The sequence below is a fragment of the Ranitomeya imitator genome, chromosome 6 (assembly GCF_032444005.1).
Source record: "Ranitomeya imitator isolate aRanImi1 chromosome 6, aRanImi1.pri, whole genome shotgun sequence".
Classification (NCBI taxonomy): domain Eukaryota; kingdom Metazoa; phylum Chordata; class Amphibia; order Anura; family Dendrobatidae; genus Ranitomeya; species Ranitomeya imitator.
The window spans coordinates 140,607,205-140,633,238 of NC_091287.1; the positions used below are offsets into that span (position 1 = coordinate 140,607,205).

Here is a 26,034-nt window from a genome sequence, read left to right on the forward strand (position 1 = left end):
CTAGCCATGAAGTTGGCTTTCTCGGAGTGGAGACATCTCTTGGAGGGAGCACGTTTTCCCTTCCAAGTCTTCACAGACCATAAAAATTTGGTGTACCTGCAGACAGCCCAGCTGTTGAATTCTCGCCAGGCCAGATGGTCCTTATTCTTCTCCCGGTTTCATTTCACCCTCCATTTTCTTTCTGGGGAGAAGAACATTCGGGCCGACGCTCTCTCTCGCTCCGTTGTGTCATCTGCGGAGGAGGAGGAGGAGCCTCGGCTTATTGTCCCCTCCGAGAGCTTGAGAACTGTGGCCCCGGTTTCGCTAGTCTGTGCCTCCGGGCAAGACTTTTGTACCATCCAGTTTGCGACCGGAGGTTCTCTCTTCGGCACACTCGTCCAAGGTGGGTGGACATTTCGGTACCAAAAGGACATCTGAGTTACTGGCGAGGACATACTGGTGGCCACATATGGCTCGTGATGTCGCAGAGTATGTTCGGGCATGTGTCTCTTGCGCCAAGAACAAGACTCCTCGGCAATGGCCAGCTGGTTTGCTTTATCCTCTGCCGGTGGTGGACAGGCCCTGGGAGATGGTCGGGATGGACTTTGTGGTGGGCTTACCCAAGTCTCGTAACTGCACCATTATCTGGGTGATCACCGACCATTTTTCCAAAATGGTGCACTTGGTGCCTCTTCCACGGCTACCTTCTGCACGGGCGTTGGCTGTCTTGTTCGTCAAGCATATCTTTCGCCTACACGGTATGCCAGACAAAATTGTTAGTGACCGGGGTCCCCAGTTTGCGTCTCGATTCTGGAGAGAGCTTTGTCGTCTACTCAGTATTGAGTTGAATCTCTCTTCGGCATATCATCCCGAGACGAATGGGTTGGTAGAGAGGGCCAACGAGACCTTGGTCACATATTTACGACATTTTGTTTCTGCCAGGCAGGATGACTGGGCATCCTTGCTACCGTGGGCAGAGTTTGCACTTAACAATGCCGTAGCTGACTCCACCGGTCAGACTCCATTCCTCCTAAATTACGGCCAGCATCCGCGTGTTCCTGTGCCCATGCCTGTGTCTTCTGCTGACTCCAGGGTGGCAGACTGGGCTGTGGAGGCACGGGACATTTGGGACCGCACGCAGGATGCCATTCGGGCCTCCAAGGAGAGAATGAGGTCCTCCGCCAATGTTCATCGGCGCCCCGCTCCGACCTTTGCTCCTGGCGACTTGGTGTGGCTCTCCGCCCATAACATCAGGCTGCGAGTTGAGTCCACTAAGTTTGCTCCTCGCTACTTGGGTCCCTTCAAGGTTCTCGAACAGGTTAATCCTGTGGTCTACCTTTTGGCTCTTCCTCCACGCTTGGGTATCACCGACACCTTTCATGTGTCCCTCTTGAAACCCGTATACATGTCCCGGTTTTCCGAATCATCTGCCGGGACATCGGGTTCATCTACGGACGATTACGAGGTGAATGCTATTTTGGGGTGCAAGGTGGTACGCGGCAAAAAGTTCTATCTGGTGGATTGGAAGGGTTATGGCCCAGAGGACAGGTCATGGGAGCCTGCTGAGAACATTCGGGCCCCACAGCTCATTGCTGCCTTCGAGCGTAGCGAGGCCCAAGGAGGGGGGGGCCCTAGGAGGGGGGGTAATGTTAGGTCTCAAGTTCCCGCTTCTCCACGGGGGTAATCTCGAGCCATCTCCGCTGCGGTCTCCCATTCTTATCCAGCCGCAGTGGAGTCTGCTCAGCAGGGACGTCGGTCCCAGCGTCTTGCTCAGTCTCACTCTGTACAGAGAGTTACTGCTGCTTCTTCAGCTTCTGCCATTAAAGCCAGTGCTGGTCAGCAGCGAGCAGACTTCTCTGGGACTAAGTCCTTGTCTGCACACACTGTGCATGCCCAGGGCAAGATCTCCCGTTGGAGATCGAGGGTCATGTGCTCAGGCCCTGCAGCACATTCCATTGGTCCTCTTGGCAGGTCTTGGAAGGGCAAAGTTTCTGTGGCCACTTCCTGTGCTGCAACTATATAAACTGCGCATGACCGCACGGCCATGCGCTAGTGTACATTTGCATACGTGTGTTTGTTGTGAGTGCAAGTCGTCCTTGGATACCCCTTCCCTATTGAATGTCTGTTCGCGGAAGGTGTATGGTTGCTATCTAGCACCCGACTTATCCTACAGCACGAATCACACATTTCAGCGTCCAGTTGCTGTGACCGCCAGTACGGCGCCGTGCACTTCCTCTGTGCTTTCCTTACCCAAGCCTGGGTGGTTAGTGGCGTTCATCAGTACGGCACCGCATGCACTCTTGTGCCCTAATATTGTTATTAGCTTCCTTACACACCCAGTTGTGGTGTTGTGCCAGCAAGGGTCTAATCGGACTTCAATCCTAGTTGGGGTTGAGTTCGCTGACTACTTGCTCGTGCTCTATGTGCGGTACCGCGATCCTGTGACGCAACAGGATCGCTTCTTTCACGCTGGGTGAAGTTTAACCCACGTGTGTATACTTATGAGTACCGCCATATAGTCCGTCATTACTTGGCAGCAGGTTCCATCTCTGCACGGTGGACCCCGGGCTGCGAACGCACCATACGCTATCTGTCTTAGTATTTGGTGCCGCTAGCCCTAACATAAAGTTTGTGACATGTGACTGGTCATGCTACATTTCACTTGTTTATTTTTTGCTTTCAAAATTAAAATAAAAAATAAAATTGCGTTTAAAAAATGTTATTAGTTGCTACAGTCAACATTGTTAAGTAAAAGTTGCAATCCTAATTCTCTGACTTTCAATCAGAATGTTTGCCTTTATGTTCAATATTACTTGGCGAAAAATAAACGATTAACCTGTATTTGCATATCGCAGAAACAGAAATGCAAAAAATGGGCAAAATATCAACTCCAAAGAAGGAAACTTGACCACGTTTCGAAGTCAGATTCACATGTTTCAAATTATAGATCTGAAAGCTTTAACACGCTTTAAAGATTGGTATGGCGGTAAATCTAATTTCCATATCAACGCCAGCCAGACAATTCTAATTTTACAATCAATTCTAAAATACATACATTATGTGGATATCCACAATACTATAATGAGATAGTCCAACTTCTAAATCAGTAGCCTTCAGTAAACTAGGAAAATAAATATGTAAATAATCTTCAATGGAATAAATTTGCTGGCAGAATAATAATTCGATCACTTAGAATGAAAACATAGCTTTCAGGTTTTTAGGATCCAGTAAATGATTGTCTTGTATATTTTAATATTATGCTCTATGTGTCACTGAGAACATTTCTAAAATCAAAGTAACAGGGAATTTTAATTAGTATTTAACTTGGAAAGCTGCTAAGTCTAAAAAAATGTACTCATGGTATTCACAGTTGTTCAGAAGTCGCCATTGTAAAGTGTGATATATCTCATACATGGATGAATGTGTATATACTGTGTAATAATTTTTTTTATAATGAGGCATTGATCTTGTATAAGTCAGGAAATAGCTACATGAATGGACAACAACTACGATCATTAGAAGGGTAAATATGCATGCAAATCCATGATTGGCTGTCGAACAATAGACACCGTGACAATAAGATAGCGACATGCTGCTTATAACTCACTATTGAATTAAAACGGTAAACAGGTTTCTAAAAAGGGGTAATTTTTTTCTAAATAGCATTACCTTTTTGAGGGGGTTATGCCTTGTATTGCAGCCCACCACATTTTAAAGTGTACCAAAGCTGTCATGTATGTATACATAAGATGAAACACTGTTTCTGGTCACTGTATGATTAGCATCTGACATTTTCTGCAGTTAAGCCTAATTTTTAAAGGCATTATCCAGGACTCTGCTTATTTTTTGCTTTGGGGCTAAGAACTTCCAGACAGGTAGCCGATCTCTGCCAGCTCAGAGTGGTCACGGACATCTCCTGCTGGAAATTCTGCTGTTCATTTGATTTCATGTCCATAGAGTTGCTCTTTCACTTTGCTCTGTTAATGGAGCAACGCTGCTGATGAAGTGCTGAATGACAGCTGGCTCCCTGCAGTTAGTTAGTGGGGAGCTAACTGTTATTCAACATGACTTAGGCAGAGATGCCCTACCAACAGAGAAAAGTAAAACAGATACAACTGCTCTTTCAATGTGATGCCATCAGAAGCAGCAGAATTGCCCACAGGAAGGGTCTGTGACTGCTCTGAGCCTGCAGACATCACTGTTGGGCAGAACAGGCAGATAGTTAACAACTATTTGCCTGAAAGTTCTTAGCACCGTAGCAAAAAATTAGCAAATAACTCCCGGATAGCTCCTTTCAAGAAACACTCCCAACAAAGTGTTTATCCTTTTACTATATTTCAATCATATTATATAGCACTGTGTACTTATAAGTGCACATTTTGCCTTTCTAACCAGCTAATTCTTCTGTTTTCCATTAACTCTATGACATCATGTGATTAAAAACTGACTAGCTGACTCCTTCTAAGCTCTATGTACAGTGAAGGGCTAGAAAGAAAGAGGAGCACAATAGGGTCTTATCTGGGTATAAAAAGATAAATTCCAATCAAATTTACTTACCAGATCCAGCCCTTACAAAGACTTATAGAGACTTTAGCTGCTGCAGATCCACCGGTCTCCTCGTGACCACACCAAAGATAAAACAATGGGATATAGAGGTGGATTCTTCTCTGCGCCGCTCATAAACTTAGAAGTCCAATTCAGTAATCCAATAAAAAAGTGGCTTTATTTCAACGCGTTTCGGAGCACCACGGCTTCTTCATCAGGATACCCCATGAAATATATCAATATAAGGGTATATTTCATGTGTTATCCTGGTGAAGGATGCCGTGATGCTCCGAAACGCATTGACATAAAGCCACTTTTTCATTGGATTCCTGAATTAAACTTCCAAGTTTTTGAGTGGTGCAAAGAAGAATCCACCTCTATATCTCATTTTTTTTATCTTAAGCTCTATGTAGAAATAGGAAGTCAATTTTCCCTGTGTGACTCATCAGTCATTGCAAAAGTCCCTGCAGGAGGGAGGAGAAGCAGCTGGGTCAGAAGATGAAGAGGGAAATGAAAAATGCAGGGACGAGAGATTTTCTATTTCAACATAGAGCAGAGAAAAGAGAAGAATTTGCTAGGTGGAAAGGCAAAATGAGCAAGTGTAAGTACACAGTGCTGTATAATATGATGACTGCAATACATTAAGAAGAAAAAAACTTGAAAGTGTTTTTTAATTGTGGGTTTTTGTTGAGCTCAGCTCTATAGTGGAAATAAGCTGTTACATTGTTTCCCATACACTACACACATAGAAAACAAGGAAATCTTGCATCACTTGCTCTCTGCATCGCACCCTTAGAAGCAGCAGCAGCAGCATGGAGGACATTATGCAGCAGCACTGAGCAGTTCATCTAGCAATGGAGCAAGCTAACACAATAGAATGTAGCAGCAACCTCTCTGTGAGTCTCTCTACCTGTGTTACACTCCAGAATTTCACTACCACCTTATTTTTCCTTAGATCTCTACAATGTTCAGCATATAGCCTGATCTGTCAATGTGCAGCATGTAGATGGTTTCCATTTCATGTGGCTAAAATTGAAAAAAGCAGCATTGTTGGGTAATATTTTAATACAGAGTTTCTTCTATTCTCTTATACTATTATTTTATGAAAAGAAGAAAATAATTTTTGAATGATTGGGCGGAGGCATTATACTAGGCAAAGTCTATGGACAAGTGTGCCTAAAGGAGACAATTTCTTAAATATCTATATTTTGGATGAATTTTTAATTCATGGTAGATTAATTAGCTCTTTTTTACACTTAAGTTTTTTTATCCCACTTCCTACCACAGAGGCAACTTTCACAATAGCAAAGATCGGTTACAGCTTCCATGAAATATAGAACTGTTTATGCAGCCGTACTGAGTGTCTTATGTCACATATAGAATGTAACAGAAGCAAAACTGTACAGTAAGTTGTTCAATCAGAAGCGTTTGCTAGGAGCTCTAACACAGAGGTACACGTAGTTCCTATGGTTTTGCATTACGAAGCCACAAAGATTTCTTGTGATGCCATACAACCTCCTGTACATGACCATTTTCTAAGTGACATGTGAAAACAAGTGGGAAAATATATTAAGACTCTCTGAAAGTAACACAACAAAAAGATATGTCAGACCAATGGTCAGTCTCTGCATAAGGAAAAAATCTGATACGTGCAGGGCACCATAACATAACATTGATCCAAGTGCGATAGGATTGCACTCAGACCGAAAATACGCTCGTCTGCACCTGCGCTCATTGCTTTTTTATTTTGCATGATGAGCTGACAGTTTTATTCCTACCAAATTCATTTCCGTATAATGTTTTGATCACTTTTCGTGGGATATTTTTTAGGGATGTGTGGTGACTGAAAAACCACAATTCTGTCGTTAACATCTTTTTTCTCTTTATGCCATCTACCATACATATTAATTAATTTTACATTTTGATAGAACAGATTTTTACATCCGCGCCAATAACAAATATACTGTATATTTTTTTTTTACTAATTTCTTTTTTTTAAAAAGAGGAATAAGGGGATGATCCATTTTTTTTACTTTTTATTTTTTTATACTTTTAAAAACTTTTTTACTTTATTTGTATCATACTTACAGAAGTTGAGCTTGCAATCTACCATAATATTGCAGTATATGGTGAAAATTATGGATTCCTATGAAGCTCAATCCTTCACCTGGCCCCCAGTTGCCAATGTAACCTATCGTTGCCCTGCTATCGCATTGTGGAGGATCTTTGTGAGTTAGTGTACGTTGGTGCTTGCAACTTTTACAATTAGGACTCAATCACACCAATGTATAAATCAGATGCGTCCTATCCAATTTTTTATCAGATAGCACACTCACCAATGTTATTCAATGGGGCAGTGCTGATGACCATTTTTTTCACTGACAGAATCTGTCTGCATAAAAAATCGCAGTGTGCTGCAATTTTACTCTAAAATTGTTTGAGAAAAAAATCCATTGCCATACGGAGCTACTGAATGGCATCCAATTTTTACACGTTTATTGCAATTCTGTAACATAGAAATCTGTAAATGGTTCTGTAAATAATTCCTAGCTGCAGACTAAATAAATGGATTGTGTTAGGACAGCACACGGATGACAAGTGAGAAAAAAAGTACCTCTTTATTGGATGAAAATCGGATGCATTTTTTGTATTGTCGTTTGACCGAAGCTTAAGCACAACTATCAGAGATTGATAGAGGCATCTAAATAGTTTATTATCAGCAAGCAGAACTTAGCTCTGTCTGCTGATGTTAGGCGCAGATGCCGGCAGTGAAACACAACCGGTATCTACCACGTATGGAGGGAGCTCAGCTTATGAGTCAACCCAAAGCTGACATATCTATTCATCATATTGCATAGAGGAAATAATGACACTCTATACAAATGAAATTAATATACCAGAATTTAATATTTATATTTCTAGTAGATTCAGTAACATCTGAATCTAGAATGTATTCTGAAATTGCATTCATCTGAAATAATGTTATATTTTTAATGAGTTGGGAGATGACATGCCACATTCACATGTTTTATCATCTTCCAAAGTTTTGACAAAGGCAGTAAAATGTAATGTGCACAATTATTTAAAAGTGTAATTATTTAGATGGATGAAAGCGCAATTCAGTTTTTGATTAGAAAATAAAACTGCATTCGACACAATATTGCAAAAGATATTAATTCATTTCTTAATTTCAAACTAATAACTAAATCTGATAGTTTCTTCTGACATTAACTTTTCTAATATCCCACAAACATTAATACTGCAAAGGGGAGTTTGAATTCTGACAGCCATGAAATAATACAAATGTTTATGGTTCTGAATCTTATTTTAATAAATATTATATCAGAGATTGAAGCATCAGTTGCTAAAAACTCTCCTGTCTGTGAAAAACACTTGAGCCTTTCTGCAGTGTGGAGCTACTTGAGGAAACAGTAATGTATTCTTGGACTATTTTTCTGCAGTTTGAATAGTGAGGACCACTATAAATGCAATTTCATCTCATAGGCTATATGTGCACAGAATTTTTCAAGGAGTTTTTGGAGCATAAAATGAGCAGAAACTCTCCGAATCCTCCTCCAAGTCTCAAAACTCCTAAAAAACTTGGAGTTTCCGCAAACCTTTGCTAAAGACTTACTGAGTTCACATAGGCTTAAGCTATGTTCACACTAAGTGTTTTTCAGGAGATTTTTTTTGTGGAAACTCTCCAAAAAACTGCTTCATAAGGTAAACTCTTGCAATTCTTTTCTATGGCAAATCCACTTGGTGCTCATGTAAGGAGTTTTTTTATCTTTTATTTTTCTTGAAGAGGTTTTAAAATACTGTAGAGTTATGTGCTCAGTTTAAGTTTTAAATTAGAAACTGGCTATGTGCACACATCTCTCTCAGACAGAGTCTACAGCAGAAACTGCTTGAAAAACATTCAACAGAATGAACATAAGTAATTTTATGTAAAAACGACTTGGTGTGCACATGTTTAGGCTTTAGAATGTCTTTTAACCACTTCCGGTTTATAAAACAGCAAACAGTTAAAATAGTGACACGTACATTCTTCCGGTGTTTTCTGCAGAATACACTCTGCCCTTTACAACACAAGTTAATGGGAAAGATCAAAAAATGCCTGGAAGATGACAAGATGGTTACTTAAGCATTTTGACAAAGTTTTTTTTTCTTTTTTTAAATATGTTGTTTTCTCGTGACATATTGTACTTCATGACAATGGTAAAAATTCTTTGATAGTACTTGCGTTTATTTGTGAAAAAAACGGAAATTTGGCGAAAATTATGAAAATTTTGCAATTTTCCAACTTTGAATTTTTATGCAATTAAATCACAGATATATGTCCCACAAAATACTTAATAAGTAACATTTCCCACATGTTTACTTTACATCAGCACAATTTTGGAACCAAAATTTTTTTTTGTTAGGGAGTTATAAGGGTTAAAAGTTGACCAGCAATTTCTCATTTTTACCACACCATTTTTTTTTAGGGACCACATCTCATTTGAAGTCATTTTGAGGGGTCTATATGATAGAAAATACCCAAGTGTGACACCATTTTAAAAACTGCACCCCTCATGGTGCTCAAAACCATATTCAAGAAGTTTATTAACCCTTCTGGTGCTTCACAGGAATTTTTGGAATGTTTAAATAAAAATGAACATTTAACTTTTTTTCACAAAAAATTTAATTCAGCTCCAATTTGTTTTATTTTACCAAGGGTAACAGGAGAAAATGGACCGCAAAAGTTGTTGTACAATTTGTCCTGAGTACACCGATACCCCATATGTGGGGGTAAACCACTGTTTGGGTGCATGACAGAGCTCGGAAGCGAAGGAGCGCCATTTGACTTTTCAATGCAAAATTGACTGGAATCGAGATGGGACACCATGTTGCGTTTGGAGAGCCCCTGATGTGCCTAAACATTGAAACCCCCCACAAGTGACAACATTTTGGAAAGTAGACCCCCTAAGGAACTTATCTAGAGGTGTGGTGAGCACTTTGACCCACCAAGTGCTTCACAGAACTTTATAATGCAGAACCGTAAAAATAAAAAATCATATTTTTTCACAAAAATTATCTTTTCGCCCCCAATTTTTTATTTTCCCAAGGGTAAGAGAAGAAATTGGACCCCAAAAGTTGTTGTACAATTTGTCCTGAGTACGCTGATACCCCATATGTGGGGGTAAACCACTGTTTGGGTGCATGGGAGAGCTCGGAAGGGAAGGAGCGCCGTTTGACTTTTCAATGCAAAATTGACAGGAATTGAGATGGGACGCTGTTGTGAATTCTGTGGCTGAGTTCACTTCTGTGGTCACAAGTGGTATTGCAGTCTCTGGGCTTCCTCCCTCAGGTGTTTTGGTGAGCTCGTTGGCTGCCTTGCTATTTAGCTCCACCTGAGTCTGTCTTCCTTGCTCCTTGTCAATGTTCCAGTGTTGGATCTGAGCTACTGCATCTTTCCTTGGGCCTGCTGCTCTGCTAGATAAGTGCTTCTAGTTTGTTTTCTGTCCAGCTTGCTATTAACTTCTGCTGGAAGCTCCGAGAAGCAAAGGGGTGCACCGCCGTGCTGTTAGTTCGGCACGGTGGGTCTTTTTGCCCCTTTGCGTGGTTTTCGTTTTAGGGTTTTTTGTGGACTGCATAGTTCTCTTTGCTATCCTCGCTCTGTCTAGAATATCGGGCCTCACTTTGCTGAATCTATTTCATTCCTACGTTTGTCTTTTCATCTTGCTAACAGTCATTATATGTGGGGGGCTGCCTATTCCTTTGGGGTATTTCTCTGAGGTAAGTCAGGCTTGTATTTCTATCTTCAGGCTAGTCAGCTCCTCAGGCAGTGCCGAGTTGCATAGGTAGTGATAGGCGCAATCCACTGCTGCTTATAGTTGTGTGAGGATAGATCAGGTACTGCAGTCTACAGAGATTCCACATCTCAGAGCTCGTCCTATTGTTTTTGGTTATTGCCAGATCTCTGTATGTGCGCTGATTACTGCACGCTGTGTTGCCTGATTGCCAGCCATAACAGTACAAGGAGCCAAACCAATGATTCCCAATAGAGGGAAAAAAGAAATCCTGACATCATTTTTTTTTCTTAGCTCTGTCTTCAGTCTTTTTTTTCCCCTAGACATTAGAGTGCTTCAGGACACAGCTGTGGACATGGATATTCAGGCTCTGTGCTCCTCAATGGATAATCTCGTTGTAAATGTACAAAAGATTCAAGATACTATTGATCAGAAATCGATGCTAGAACCAAGAATTCCGATTCCTGATTTGTTTTTTGGTGACAGAACTAAGTTCCTGAGCTTCAGAAATAATTGTAAGCTATTTTTGGCCTTGAAACCTCATTCTTCTGGTAATCCTATTCAACAGGTTTTGATTATTATTTCTTTTTTGCGCGGCGACCCACAGGACTGCGTTTTCTCTTGCACCAGGAGATTCTGCATTGAGTAATGTTGATGCATTTTTCCAGGCGCTGGGATTGCTTTACGATGAGCCTAATTCAGTGGATCAGGCTGAGAAAAATCTGCTGGCTTTATGCCAGGGTCAGGATGATGTAGAAGTATATTGTCAGAAATTTAGGAAGTGGTCAGTACTCACTCTGTGGAATGAATCTGCACTAGCGGCTTTGTTCAGAAAGGGTCTCTCTGAAGCTCTTAAGGATATAATGGTGGGATTTCCTATGCCTGCTGGTTTGAATGAGTCTATGTCCTTGGCCATTCAGATCGGTCGTCGCTTGCGCGAGCGTAAATCTGTGCACCATCTGGCGGTATTGTCTGAGAGTAAACCTGAGCCTATGCAGTGCGACAGGACTATGACTAAAGTAGAACGGCAAGAACACAGACGTCTGAACAGACTGTGTTTCTATTGTGGTGATTCTACTCATGCTATTTCTAATTGTCCTAAACGCACTAGGCGGTTCGATAGCTCTGCCGTTATTGGTACTGTACAGTCCAAATTCCTTTTGTCCATTACCTTAATGTGCTCTTTGTCATCGTATTCTGTCATGGCGTTTGTGGATTCAGGCGCTGCCCTGAATCTGATGGATTTGGATTATGCTAAACGTTGTGGATTTTTCTTGGAGCCTTTGCGGTGTCCTATTCCGTTGAGAGGAATTGATGCTACACCTTTGGCCAAGAATAAGCCTCAGTACTGGGCCCAGCTGACCATGTGCATGGCTCCTGCACATCAGGAAGTTATTCGCTTTCTGGTACTGCATAATTTGCATGATGTGGTCGTGTTGGGGTTGCCATGGCTACAAACCCATAATCCAGTATTGGATTGGAACTCTATGTCGGTAACCAGCTGGGGTTGTCAGGGAGTACATGGTGATGTTCCATTTTTGTCTATTTCGTCATCCATTCCTTCTGACATCCCAGAGTTCTTGTCGGACTTTCAGTATGTATTTGAAGAGTCCAAGTCTGATGCCCTACCTCCGCATAGGAATTGTGATTGTGCTATCGATTTGATTCCTGGTAGTAAATTCCCTAAGGGTCGTTTATTTAATTTGTCCGTACCTGAACACACCGCTATGCGCAGTTATGTGAAGGAATCCCTGGAGAAGGGACATATTCGCCCATCGTCATCACCATTGGGAGCAGGATTCTTTTTTGTAGCCAAGAAGGATGGTTCGCTAAGACCGTGTATTGATTACCGCCTTCTTAATAAGATCACTGTTAAGTTTCTGTATCCCTTGCCATTGATTTCTGACTTGTTTGCTCGGATTAAGGGGGCTAGTTGGTTTACTAAGATTGATCTTCGTGGTGCGTATAATCTGGTGAGAATCAGGCAGGGAGATGAATGGAAAACGGCATTTAATACGCCCGAGGGTCATTTTGAGTATCTGGTGATGCCGTTCGGACTTGCCAATGCTCCATCTGTTTTTCAGTCTTTTATGCATGACATTTTCCGTGAGTATCTGGATAAATTCTTGATTGTTTACTTGGATGACATTTTGATCTTCTCAGATGATCGGGAGTCTCATGTGAAGCAAGTCAGAATGGTTTTCCAGGTACTGCGTGCTAATTTCTTGTTCGTGAAGGGATCAAAGTGTCTCTTCGGTGTGCAGAAAGTTTCATTTTTGGGGTTCATCTTTTCCCCTTCTACTATCGAGATGGATCCGGTTAAGGTTCAGGCCATCCAGGGTTGGACTCAGCCGACATCTCTAAAAAGTCTGCAGAAATTCCTGGGCTTTGCTAATTTTTATCGTCGCTTCATCTGTAATTTTTCTAGCATTGCCAGACCATTGACCGATTTGACCAAGAAGGGTGCTGATTTGGTTAATTGGTCTTCTGCTGCCGTGGAAGCTTTTCAGGAGTTGAAGCGTCGTTTTTGCTGTGCCCCTGTGTTGTGTCAACCTGATGTTTCTCTTCCGTTCCAGGTCGAGGTTGATGCTTCTGAGATTGGTGCAGGGGCGGTTTTGTCACAGAGAGGTTCTGGTTGCTCAGTGTTCAAATCATGTGCTTTCTTTTCCAGGAAATTTTCTGCTGCTGAGCGTAATTATGATGTGGGCAACCGAGAGTTGCTGGCCATGAAGTGGGCATTCGAGGAGTGGCGTCATTGGCTTGAGGGTGCTAAGCATCGCATGGTGGTTTTGACTGATCATAAGAACCTTACTTATCTTGAGTCTGCCAAGCGCTTGAATCCTAGACAGGCCCGTTGGTCGTTATTTTTTGCTCGTTTTGATTTTGTGATTTCATACCTTCCGGGCTCTAAAAATGTGAAGGCGGATGCATTGTCTAGGAGTTTTGTGCCCGACTCTCCGGGGTTATCTGAGCCGGCGAGTATCCTCAAGGAAGGAGTCATTGTGTCTGCCATCTCCCCTGATTTGCGGAGAGTGTTGCAGAAATTTCAGGCTAATAAACCTGATCGTTGTCTGGCCGAGAAACTGTTCGTCCCTGATAGGTGGACTAGTAAAGTTATCTCTGAACTTCATTGTTCGGTGCTGGCCGGTCATCCAGGAATCTTTGGTACCAGGGAGTTGGTTGCTAGATCCTTCTGGTGGCCATCTCTGTCACAGGATGTGCGTGCTTTTGTGCAGTCCTGTGGAATTTGTGCTAGGGCTAAGCCCTGCTGTTCACGTGCCAGTGGGTTGCTTTTGCCCTTGCCGGTCCCGAAGAGGCCTTGGACACATATTTCGATGGATTTCATTTCTGACCTTCCCGTTTCTCAAAAAATGTCGGTCATTTGGGTGGTCTGTGATCGCTTTTCTAAAATGGTCCATCTGGTGCCCTTGGTTAAATTGCCTTCCTCCTTTGATTTGGTGCCTTTGTTCTTCCAGCATGTGGTTCGTTTACATGGCATTCCTGAGAATATTGTTTCTGACAGAGGTTCCCAGTTTGTCTCGAGGTTCTGGCGAGCCTTTTGTGGTAGGATGGGCATTGACCTATCTTTCTCCTCGGCCTTCCATCCTCAGACTAATGGCCAGACCGAACGAACCAATCAGACCTTGGAAACATATCTGAGATGTTTTGTTTCCGCTGACCAGGATGATTGGGTGTCATTTTTGCCGTTGGCTGAGTTCGCCCTTAATAATCGGGCCAGCTCGGCTACCTTGGTCTCTCCATTTTTCTGCAATTCTGGGTTCCATCCTCGTTTCTCTTCAGGACAGGTTGAGTCTTCGGACTGTCCTGGTGTGGATTCTGTGGTGGACAGGTTGCAGCAGATCTGGACTCAGGTAGTGGACAATTTGACCTTGTCCCAGGAGAAGGCTCAGCTTTTCGCTAATCGCAGACGCCGTGTGGGACCCCGACTTCGTGTTGGGGATCTGGTTTGGTTATCTTCTCGTCATATTCCTATGAAGGTTTCCTCTCCTAAATTTAAACCTCGTTTTATTGGTCCGTATAGGATTTCTGAGATTCTCAATCCGGTGTCTTTTCGTCTGACCCTCCCAGACTCCTTTTCCATACATAATGTATTCCATAGGTCGTTGTTGAGGAGATACGTGGCACCTATGGTTCCATCTGTGGAGCCTCCTGCCCCTGTTTTGGTGGAGGGGGAATTGGAGTATATTGTGGAGAAGATTTTGGATTCTCGTGTCTCTAGACGGAAACTCCAGTATCTGGTCAAATGGAAGGGTTATGCTCAGGAAGATAATTCCTGGGTTTTTGCCTCTGATGTCCATGCCCCAGATCTTGTTCGTGCCTTTCATGTGGCTCATCCTGGTCGGCCTGGGGGTTCTGGTGAGGGTTCGGTGACCCCTCCTCAAGGGGGGGGTACTGTTGTGAATTCTGTGGCTGAGTTCACTTCTGTGGTCACAAGTGGTATTGCAGTCTCTGGGCTTCCTCCCTCAGGTGTTTTGGTGAGCTCGTTGGCTGCCTTGCTATTTAGCTCCACCTGAGTCTGTCTTCCTTGCTCCTTGTCAATGTTCCAGTGTTGGATCTGAGCTACTGCATCTTTCCTTGGGCCTGCTGCTCTGCTAGATAAGTGCTTCTAGTTTGTTTTCTGTTTTTTCTGTCCAGCTTGCTATTAACTTCTGCTGGAAGCTCTGAGAAGCAAAGGGGTGCACCGCCGTGCTGTTAGTTCGGCACGGTGGGTCTTTTTGCCCCTTTGCGTGGTTTTCGTTTTAGGGTTTTTTGTGGACTGCATAGTTCTCTTTGCTATCCTCGCTCTGTCTAGAATATCAGGCCTCACTTTGCTGAATCTATTTCATTCCTACGTTTGTCTTTTCATCTTGCTAACAGTCATTATATGTGGGGGGCTGCCTATTCCTTTGGGGTATTTCTCTGAGGTAAGTCAGGCTTGTATTTCTATCTTCAGGCTAGTCAGCTCCTCAGGCAGTGCCGAGTTGCATAGGTAGTGATAGGCGCAATCCACTGCTGCTTATAGTTGTGTGAGGATAGATCAGGTACTGCAGTCTACAGAGATTCCACGTCTCAGAGCTCGTCCTATTGTTTTTGGTTATTGCCAGATCTCTGTATGTGCGCTGATTACTGCACGCTGTGTTGCCTGATTGCCAGCCATAACAGGACGCCATGTTGCGTTTGGAGAGCCACTGATGTGCCTAAACATTGAAACCACCACAAGTGAAACCATTTTGGAAAGTAGACCCCCTAAAGAACTTATCTAGAGGTGTGGTGAGCACTTTGACCCACCAAGTGCTTCACAGAAGTTTATAATGGAGAACCGTAAAAATAAAAAATCATATTTTTTCACAAAAATTATCTTTTCGCCCCCAATTTTTTATTTTCCCAAGGGTAAGAGAAGAAATTGGACCCCAAAAGTTGTTGTACAATTTGTCCTGAGTACGCTGATACCCCATATGTGGGGGTAAACCACTGTTTGGGCGCATGGGAGAGCTCTGAAGGGAAGGAGCGCCGTTTGACTTTTCAATGCAAAATTGACAGGAATTGAGATGGGACGCCATGTTGCGTTTGGAGAGCCACTGATGTGCCTAAACATTGAAACCCCCCACAAGTGACACCATTTTGGAAAGTAGACGCCCTAAGGAACTTATCTAGATGTGTGGTGAGCGCTTTGACCCACCAAGGGCTTCACAGAAGTTTATAATGCAGAGCCGTAAAAATAAAACAAACATTTTTTCCCACAAAAATTATTTTTTAGCCCCCAGTTTTGTATTTTCCCGAGGGTAACAGGAGAAATTGGACCCCAAAATTTGTTGTTCAATTTGTCGTGAGTGTGCTGATACCCCATAAGTGGGGGGGAACCACTGTTTGGGCGCATGGGATGGCTCGGAAGGGAAGGAGCTCCATTTGGAATGCAGACTTAGATGGAATGGTCTGCAGGTGTCACATTGCGTTTGCAGAGCCCCTAATGTACCTAAACAGTAGAAACCCCCCACAAGTGACACCATTTTGGAAAGTAGACCCCCTAAGGAACTTATCTAGATGTGTGGTGAGCGCTTTGACCCACCAAGGGCTTCACAGAAGTTTATAATGCAGAGCCGTAAAAATAAAACAAAAATTTTTTCCCACAAAAATTATTTGTTAGCCCCCAGTTTTGTATTTTCCCGAGGGTAAGAGGAGAAATTCGACCCCAAAAGTTGTTGTCCAATTTGTCCTGAGTACGCTGATACCCCATATGTGGAGGGAACCACCGTTTGGGCGCATGGGAGGGCTCGGAAGGGAAGGAGTGCCATTTGGAATGCAGACTTAGATGGAATAGTCTGCAGGCGTCACATTGCGTTTGCAGAGCCACTAATGTACCTAAACAGTAGAAACCCCCCACAAGTGACCCCATATTGGAAACTAGACCCCCCAGGGAACTCATCTAGATGTGTTGGGAGAACTTTGAACCCCCAAGTGTTTCACTACAGTTTATAACGCAGAGCCGTGAAAATAAAAAATCTTTTTTTTTTCCCACAAAAATTATTTTTTAGCCCCTAGTTTGTTTTTTCCCAGGGGTAACAGGAGAAATTGGACCCCAAAAGTTGTTGTCCTATTTGTCCTGAGTACGCTGATACCCCATATGTTGGGGCAAACCCCTGTTTGGGCACACGGGAGAGCTCGGAAGGGAAGGAGCACTGTTTTACTTTTTCAACGCAGAATTGGCTGGAATTGAGATCGGACGCCATGTCGTGTTTGGAGAGCCCCTGATGTGCCTAAACAGTGGAAACCCTCCAATTATAACTGAAGCCCTAATCCAAACACATCCCTAACCCTAATTCCAACGGTAACCCTAACCACACCCCTTACCCTGACACACCCCTAATCCCAACCCTATTCCCAACTGTAAATGTAATCTAAACCCTAACCCTAACTTTAGCCCCAACCCTAACTGTAGCCCCAACCCTAACTGTAGCCCCAACCCTAACCCTAACCCTAGCCCTAACCCTAGCCCTAACCCTAACCCTAACCCTAGCCCTAGCCCCAACCCTAACCCTAGCCCTAACCCTAGCCCTAACCCTAGCCCTAACGGGAAAATGGATATAAATACATTTTTTTAATTTTTCCCTAACTAAGGGGGTGATGAAGGGGGGTTTGATTTACTTTTATAGCGGGTTTTTTAGCGGATTTTTATGATTGGCAGCCGTCACACACTGAAAGACGCTTTTTATTGCAAAAAATATTTTTTGCGTTACCACATTTTGAGAGCTATAATTTTTCCATATTTTGGTCCACAGAGTCATGTGAGGTCTTGTTTTTTGCGGGACGAGTTGACGATTTTATTGGTAACATTTTCAGGCACGTGACATTTTTTGATCGCTTTTTATTCCGATTTTTGTGAGGAAGAATGACCAAAAAACAGCTATTCATGAATTTCTTTTGGGGGAGGCGTTTATACCGTTCCGCGTTTGGTAAAATTGATAAAGCAGTTTTATTCTTCGGGTCAGTACGATTACAGCGACACCTCATTTATATCATTTTTTTATGTTTTGTCGCTTTTATACGATAAAAACTATTTTACGGAAAAAATAATTATTTTTGCATCGCTTTATTCTCAGGACTATAACTTTTTTATGTTTTTGCTGATGATGCTGTATGGTGGCTCGTTTTTTGCGGGACAAGATGACGCTTTCAGCGGTACCATGGTTATTTATATCCATCTTTTTGATCGCGTGTTATTCCACTTTTTGTTCGGCGGTATGATAATAAAGCGTTGTTTTTTGCCTCGTTTTTTTTTTTTTCTTACGGTGTTTACTGAAGGGGTTAACTAGTTGGCCAGTTTTATAGGTCGGGCCGTTACGGACGCGGCGATACTAAATATGTGTACTTTTATTATTTTTTTTTTTTTATTTAGATAAAGAAATGTATTTATGGGAATAATATTATTTTTTTTTTTCATTATTTTGGAATATTTTTTTTTATTTTTTTTTACACATTTGAAAAAATTTTTTTTAACTTTTTTACTTTGTCCCAGGGGGGGACATCACAGATCGGTGATCTGACAGTTTGCACAGCACTCTGTCAGATCACCGATCTGATAGGAGTGCAGGCTGCTTCACAGTGCCTGCTCTGAGCAGGCTCTGTGAAGCCACCTCCCTCCCTGCAGGACCCGGATCCGCGGCCATCTTGGATCCGGGCCTGGAGCAGGGAGGGAGGGAGGTAAGACCCTCGCAACAACGCGATCACATCGTGTTGCTGCGGGGGGCTCAGGGAAGCCCGCAGGGAGCCCCCTCCCTGCGCGGTGCTTCCCTGCACCGCCGGCACATCGCGATCATCTTTGATCGCGGTGTGCCGGGGGTTAATGTGCCGGGGGCGGTCTTTGACCGCTCCTGGCACATAGTGCCGGATGTCAGCTGCGATAGGCAGCTGACACCCGGCCGCGATCGGCGGCGCTCCCCCCGTGAGCGCTGCCGATCGCATATGACGTACTATTGCGTCCTTGGGAAGTAAAGCCCACCCCACATGGACGCAATAGTACGTCCAATGGCAGAAAGGGGTTAAAAAAGAATTCATAAAAACCATTGAATACCCTAGAAAAAACTGATGGTGGCAAAAACTGTTGGAAATATGCTCAGGAAACAACTGAAAAAATAAAACAAAAGATGCTTCACAATAAAAAATTCCTGAAGCATTTTCTGCTGGAAAAACTCTTCGAATTTGTATGAGTTTAGAAGATGTTATCTGCACATAGCCAGTTTCCGCTCCATGAACTCAGCCAAAAGATTCAGGGCCCAAAAACCTGTGCTTTGAAAAGTCGCAACAATGCCGGATTTAATGAATTAGGCCCTTAGTGTGCATATACTCTTCTAAAGAATTATTGAGGCTGTATCCCAAGTATGTAGTTCAGATGTCAATTAATGAAAATAGATATTATAGAGCTTAAATAAGAGCAACACAGATAAAATGACAAATTAAAGTTTTCTACACCAAGAAGACAAGAAGAGAACACAGGGTAACTTTTTGAGGAACTGAACTGTAATGTTATAAAACAGTCATCTAGAGGATTTGGTAATGACTGAAACTGTGAATAGTTTATAGAAAACATTCGACATCTTCCTTGAAAATACACCATGTGGTGTTAATAATGGTAAAGCAGAATGCTAATCCATCAAATTAAGAATTATCAAAAATCAGAAAATCTCATACGAGGTTATGGTCTAAATGCACACCATAGTGAACTACTGCCCTGACCAAAGACTATAAACATCTGAACAATTTACTCTGCAAATACTTTGCATGATATTGTGTAGCTTTGGGGGTGGGTAGCCAGCTATCGGACATAACCAGACAGTGTTTCCTCCTCTGGACCAAGCAGTTATTTGATTGCTGGGTTTAAGGAGGGAACAGGTCCTTGTCCTTGGTCCTTGGAAACCCAGTCAGGTCTGCTGTGCAGGCAGGGGGCTGAAATTACCCTGCAACTAAGGCTAATATTGCCGTTAAAGGGGAAAACAGTGGTAAAAAGAATGTATTAGCATGGTAAAATCCCCATACACCTCCAAATGTCTTTTTAGACATTATGAGAGGCACAATGTGTGAAATAAATGTGAGAAATAAATAAAAAAAATAAAATATTGTAAAAGTATCAAGAGCTTTTAGAGGTTCTTTTAAAATACTATAAAACAGTCATGCATTTCCTATTTTTCCTTTCTTTTTCTCTTGATGTCAAAAAGAATAAAAAAAAATAATAATGAAAATGTACTTCCATGTATCACCAAAAAAGAGGAATACATTTTTTAATTAGAATATATTTTAGAGCAACTAAAAGTGCATATATAATAATAGTGGAAAATTTGCCTAGTCAGTAATGGGGGAAAATTACATGAATTGGTTGAAGAACAAAAAGCAAAAGAAAAATTTATAAACAAGATGTTCATTCAGTAATTTATAAAGATCTTAAAATAGGTAACAAACAGTCCGAAATACAAAAACCCAATAATTTTGGAAAGAAAAGATTTATTTTCTATATTATTGTTATATGTCGTAGAGGAGAGAAATGTTGGAATTTGGACCTGATTTTTGTTTTTGAGTCTATATGCTATGAAACTGTGAAAGTGAACTTTATTTTCTATAGTTTCAAATATTCTCCTTTGAGGTACTAAGATATTTAAATGTATAGTAATTGCAGGCAAACTGAAATGGAACAATTTGCTTAAATATTACTAGACTAATCATATTGGTATTCCATACTTTTTTGTTGCCAAATGCTTGGAATTATTAAGTGCTCATATAAAACCTATTTCACAGGTAATGAACAGCATGAGTAGGTGAAATGATTATATTTCTATTCAAATTTATGAATTTCACAACAGATCAATCTACAAACCACTTTAATATATAGTACATGATTTCTGAACTTCAAATGTAGATGAAAATTCAGTTTTTCCAATTAGACAGTGCATTTCATATTGTAATTCATAACTAACAGGCAACTCAAACCAAAACTACTGGAGGAAACAACAACATGTACCTGGTTCTAGGGACCTATATTTACCCTACAGGTGTAATGACTTACATCACTGTGTTATCAGTTCGTGTTTCAATATGTAGATAAACCTAAATATATACAGTGGGGCAAAAAAGTATTTAGTCAGTCAGCAATAGTGCAAGTTCCACCACTTAAAAAGATGAGAGGCGTCTGTAATTTACATCATAGGTAGACCTCAACTATGGGAGACAAACTGAGAAAAAAAAATCCAGAAAATCACATTGTCTGTTTTTTTAACATTTTTTTTGCATATTATGGTGGAAAATAAGTATTTGGTCAGAAACAAACAATCAAGATTTCTGGCTCTCACAGACCTGTAACAACTTCTTTAAGAGTCTCCTCTTTCCTCCACTCATTACCTGTAGTAATGGCACCTGTTTAAACTTGTTATCAGTATAAAAAGACACCTGTGCACACCCTCAAACAGTCTGACTCCAAACTCCACTATGGTGAAGACCAAAGAGCTGTCAAAGGACACCAGAAACAAAATTGTAGCCCTGCACCAGGCTGGGAAGACTGAATCTGCAATAGCCAACCAGCTTGGAGTGAAGAAATCAACAGTGGGAGCAATAATTAGAAAATGGAAGACATACAAGACCACTGATAATCTCCTTCGATCTGGGGCTCCACGCAAAATCCCACCCCGTGGGGTCAGAATGATCACAAGAACGGTGAGCAAAAATCCCAGAACCACGCGGGGGGACCTAGTGAATGAACTGCAGAGAGCTGGGACCAATGTAACAAGGCCTACCATAAGTAACACACTATGCCACCATGGACTCAGATCCTGCAGTGCCAGACGTGTCCCACTGCTTAAGCCAGTACATGTCCGGGCCCGTCTGAAGTTTGCTAGAGAGCATTTGGATGATCCAGAGGAGTTTTGGGAGAATGTCCTATAGTCTGATGAAACCAAACTGGAACTGTTTGGTAGAAACACAACTTGTCGTGTTTGGAGGAAAAAGAATACTGAGTTGCATCCATCAAACACCATACCTACTGTAAAGCATGGTGGTGGAAACATCATGCTTTGGGGCTGTTTCTCGGCAAAGGGGCCAGGACGACTGATCCGGGTACATGAAAGAATGAATGGGGCCATGTATCATGAGATTTTGAGTGCAAACCTCCTTCCATCAGCAAGGGAATTGAAGATGAAACGTGGCTGGGTCTTTCAACATGACAATGATCCAAAGCACACCGCCAGGGCAACGAAGGAGTGTCTTCGTAAGAAGCATTTCAAGGTCCTGGAGTGGCCTAGCCAGTCTCCAGATCTCAACCCTATAGAAAATCTTTGGAGGGAGTTGAAAGTCCGTGTTGCCAAGCGAAAAGCCAAAAACATCACTGCTCTAGAGGAGATCTGCATGGAGGAATGGGCCAACATACCAACAACAGTGTGTGGCAACCTTGTGAAGACTTACAGAAAACGTTTGACCTCTGTCATTGCCAACAAAGGATATATTACAAAGTATTGAGATGAAATTTTGTTTCTGACCAAATACTTATTTTCCACCATAATATACAAATAAAATGTTAAAAAAACAGACAATGTGATTTTCTGGATTTTTTTTTCTCAGTTTGTCTCCCATAGTTGAGGTCTACCTATGATGTAAATTACAGACGCCTCTCATCTTTTTAAGTGGTGGAACTTGCACTATTGCTGACTGACTAAATACTTTTTTGCCCCACTGTATATGGCAAAAATATGTATGTGATGCGCTGCCGATTTACTGTTCTGGAGAGGTCTGCAATTTTTATCGTAGATACACTTCAACTGTGAGAGACAGAATCTAAAATAAAAAACAGAAAATCACATTATATGATTTTTAAATAATTAAATTGCATTTTATTACATGAAAAAAAGTGTTTGATCTCCTACCAACCAGCAAGAATTCTGGTTCTCTTAAGAACCAGAATTCTTGCTGGTTGGTAGGTGATCAAACACTTTTTTTAGCCCACCTACTCTACAAACATTAGCTCTAATAATTGCACGTGTTTGGACTCATTACCTGTATGAAAGACATCTGTTCACACACTTAATCAATCACACTTCAACCTCTATCATGGCCAATACCAAATAGCTGTCTAAGGACACAAGAGATAAAACTGTAGACCTGCACGAGGCTGGTATAGGCTACAAAACAATAGGCAAGCAGTTTGGTGAGAAGGCAACAACTGTTAGCAGAATAATTAGAAAATGGAAGACACACAAGATGACTGTCAATGTTCCTCAGTCTGGAGCTCCATGCGAGATTTTGCCTTGTGGGGTAAGCATGACTTTGAGAAATGTCAGCAGTCAGCCTAGAACTGCAAGGAAGGACCTAGTAAATGACTTGAAGAGAGTAGGGACAACACTCCCTAACATTACCATTAGTAACACACTCCCCTGTCAAGCATGCACATGTTCAGACCCTTTTGAAGTTCACCAATGACCATCTGAATGATCCAGAATAGGCATGGGAGAAGGTCATGTGGTCAGATGAGACCAAAATATTACTTTTTGGTATTAACTCCTCTCGCTGTGTTTTGAGGAAGAAGAAAAATTAGTACAACCTCAAGAACACCATCACAGCCTTGAAGCATGGTCGGGGAAACATCAAACTGTGGGGGTGCTTTTCTTTAAAAGGAACAAGATGAATGCACAATATTGAAGGGAGTATGTATGTGTTCATGTATTGTGAGATTTTGAACAACAACCTCCTTCCCTAAGTAAGAGCATTGAAGATGGGTCATGGCGGGTCTTCCAGAATGACAATCACTGAAGCACCCAGTCAGGGCAACTAAAGAGTGGCTACAAAAAAAGCATTTGAAGGTTTTGAAGTGGCCCAGCCAGTCTCCAGACATGAACCCAATAGAAAATCTATAGATGAGTGGGCCAAAATCCTTGCTGCAGCGTGTTCAAACTTGTCAAGAACTAAAGGAAACCTCTGACCTCTGTAATTGCAAACTATTTTTATGTACCAAATATTAAGTTCTCTTTTTCTATTGTACCAAATACTTATTTCATGCATTATCTTTTTCTATTGTATCAAATACTTATTTCATGCATTACAATGCAAATTAATTAGGCAAAAATCATACAATGTGATTTTTTGCATTTAAGATTCTGTCTTACAGTTGTGTGTAGTGTAGCTATGAAAAAATGCAGATCTCTCCATTCTTTGCAATACGGAAAACTTTCAAAATCGGCAGCGTATCAAATACTTATTTTACTCACTGGATCCACCTTGGTTATAGAAGTGTCAATGTTAATATCATGTGATCTTGTTTCTAAGATTCTAAATTATAAGTCATATACAGTATCTCAACAAGCGCCTCTTCTTGAGATTGCAAAAATATAAATAAAAAAGTGCAATTATGAATCTTTCAAAAAAATAAGTTTGTTACAGATTTTCTTTAATTTACAGCTTTAAAACACATATTTCTGCATTCACTGTTCTCACCTTTTGCATTTATTGGAGAAATGGACATTTATGGCAGTACATTTATTCTCATCTGTAAGTGCCCATCAACAAAACAGTCAATGTGTTTAAAGGAGGGATAAGAAGGCAAATACAAGAGTTATAAATCACAAATCCTGCCATTTTCATACAGAACTATGGAAAGGAACTAATATCAATCTATATGGACTTAATGGATCTAATTAACTCACAATGGTTCCATCAGGTTTCAACTTATTTTACTTGATAGAATTGCACAGAAAATCAAACTATTATAAATGTTGGAAAGAAACAGAAAAGATCAAAAATGTGTAACCACTCAAATCAGTTGCCGGTATCTAAAAATGTACCGGTTGGTGTGAATGGGAACCCAGCCAAAGACATCATTGTAGACAAAGACATCCAGAATTTGATGTACAAATGAGCAGCATGAAGCAGACAGATTAAGATGAGAACTCAGCAGTAAAGCAATGTAACAGAAGAGAGAACTTTAACAAAATAGGAAATTAATTTGGCTATTACAGTATTAATTCGAAACATACATTCTCAAAATTGAAAGGCACAGTAAATGCATCTCAGTCAAACCATACACCATAATTAGAGCACTTTCCAATGAAAAGCATAATTTGGTCAAATTTGTTAGCGGCTCCAATTTCTTATGAACCAAATTGAAAACAATATTGCAACATGCTAACAAAAGCCTTGACAGGCTGCAACAGACATCATAACCACCATGAGTAGCTATATATAGGTTTCACACCTCGCGACAGAGTATTACAAAATCCGAAACATTGATTGAATGCTTTGTAGCCAAAAATCATATCTAACAATGACTGACTTCATCCAATATAAAAAAAATCAGTCATACAAACTTAAGAAGTACCTAGCATGTGCCTTTTTGCATTTGAAAAAACCATGGGGCAGTTGTACAGAGCTGATTTTATTAGATAATATTATTTAGAAAAAATAACCAGAATTGCCCCTAATGACACCTTATCAGATGCAACAATCAGGCTCTAACTTCCAGATTGTAGGAGTCCCGTATACAAAGTGTAGTCCTGTAATGCTCCTTGGACTCATAAACTGGCAAAGACCAAGATCTTGCGAGACAGTAAGTTGGGCTGCAGAGGGTTGTGAGACCCTGCAATGCAAGGATTTCCCGACCTGGAAGTTTGGATCTCATTTTTGTCAGAAAGTTGCTTCCTTTATTCTGGTAATATTATTCCGTTAAATCATTTGCCTATGGCTGCCCAGTGCTTTGTAAAATAAAGCATGTTAGGTACTCATTAAATCGATAACTTAGAATAATCTTTTCGTTCAGTAACTCAATCTTTTCAGTGCTACTGATGACCATTTGTTTATAGAGAAGACAACAAGGCATGCCTGAAATTCAGGAGAAAGTCAATTATCTGTGTAGAGAAGACTCTTGGCCTACCTGGTGAGTTGAGCAGTCTTGACATCTTGCAAGAATAGGAAATATACTGTTCACATTTGTCTGCGCTGTTTGTGATGGTGGAGATCTGATCCATGGATGCATTGTAATTCAGTTGTACCACAACTCTTTTCTCTTTGCTGGCACCTGGCACTGAAGATTCAGGTTTAAAATCATGGTATAGCGTTGTCCATACTTTATCCTCTGTGGAAATTAGAAAAAATAGTTTTGTGAAGTTTGGGACTGCTTTTTATAAAGTTAAGGCATTGTCAGAGCTCAACAAGAAAAGGCACAAGTAGGGGGTGGCATGAAGCAAAAGAAGAAGCA

At 41.4% G+C, this 26,034-nt stretch overlaps 1 protein-coding gene across 1 annotated transcript in view; it reads right to left on the bottom strand.

The window, feature by feature from the left end:
• CNTNAP2 (contactin associated protein 2) overlaps positions 1 to 26,034 on the bottom strand; it is a 2,776,229-nt gene that overhangs the window by 719,905 nt on the left and 2,030,290 nt on the right. The window contains exon 13 of the mRNA XM_069730166.1: positions 25,711 to 25,911. Coding sequence (XP_069586267.1) covers positions 25,711 to 25,911 — 201 coding nt within the window. The remainder of the gene's footprint in view (positions 1 to 25,710; positions 25,912 to 26,034) is intronic.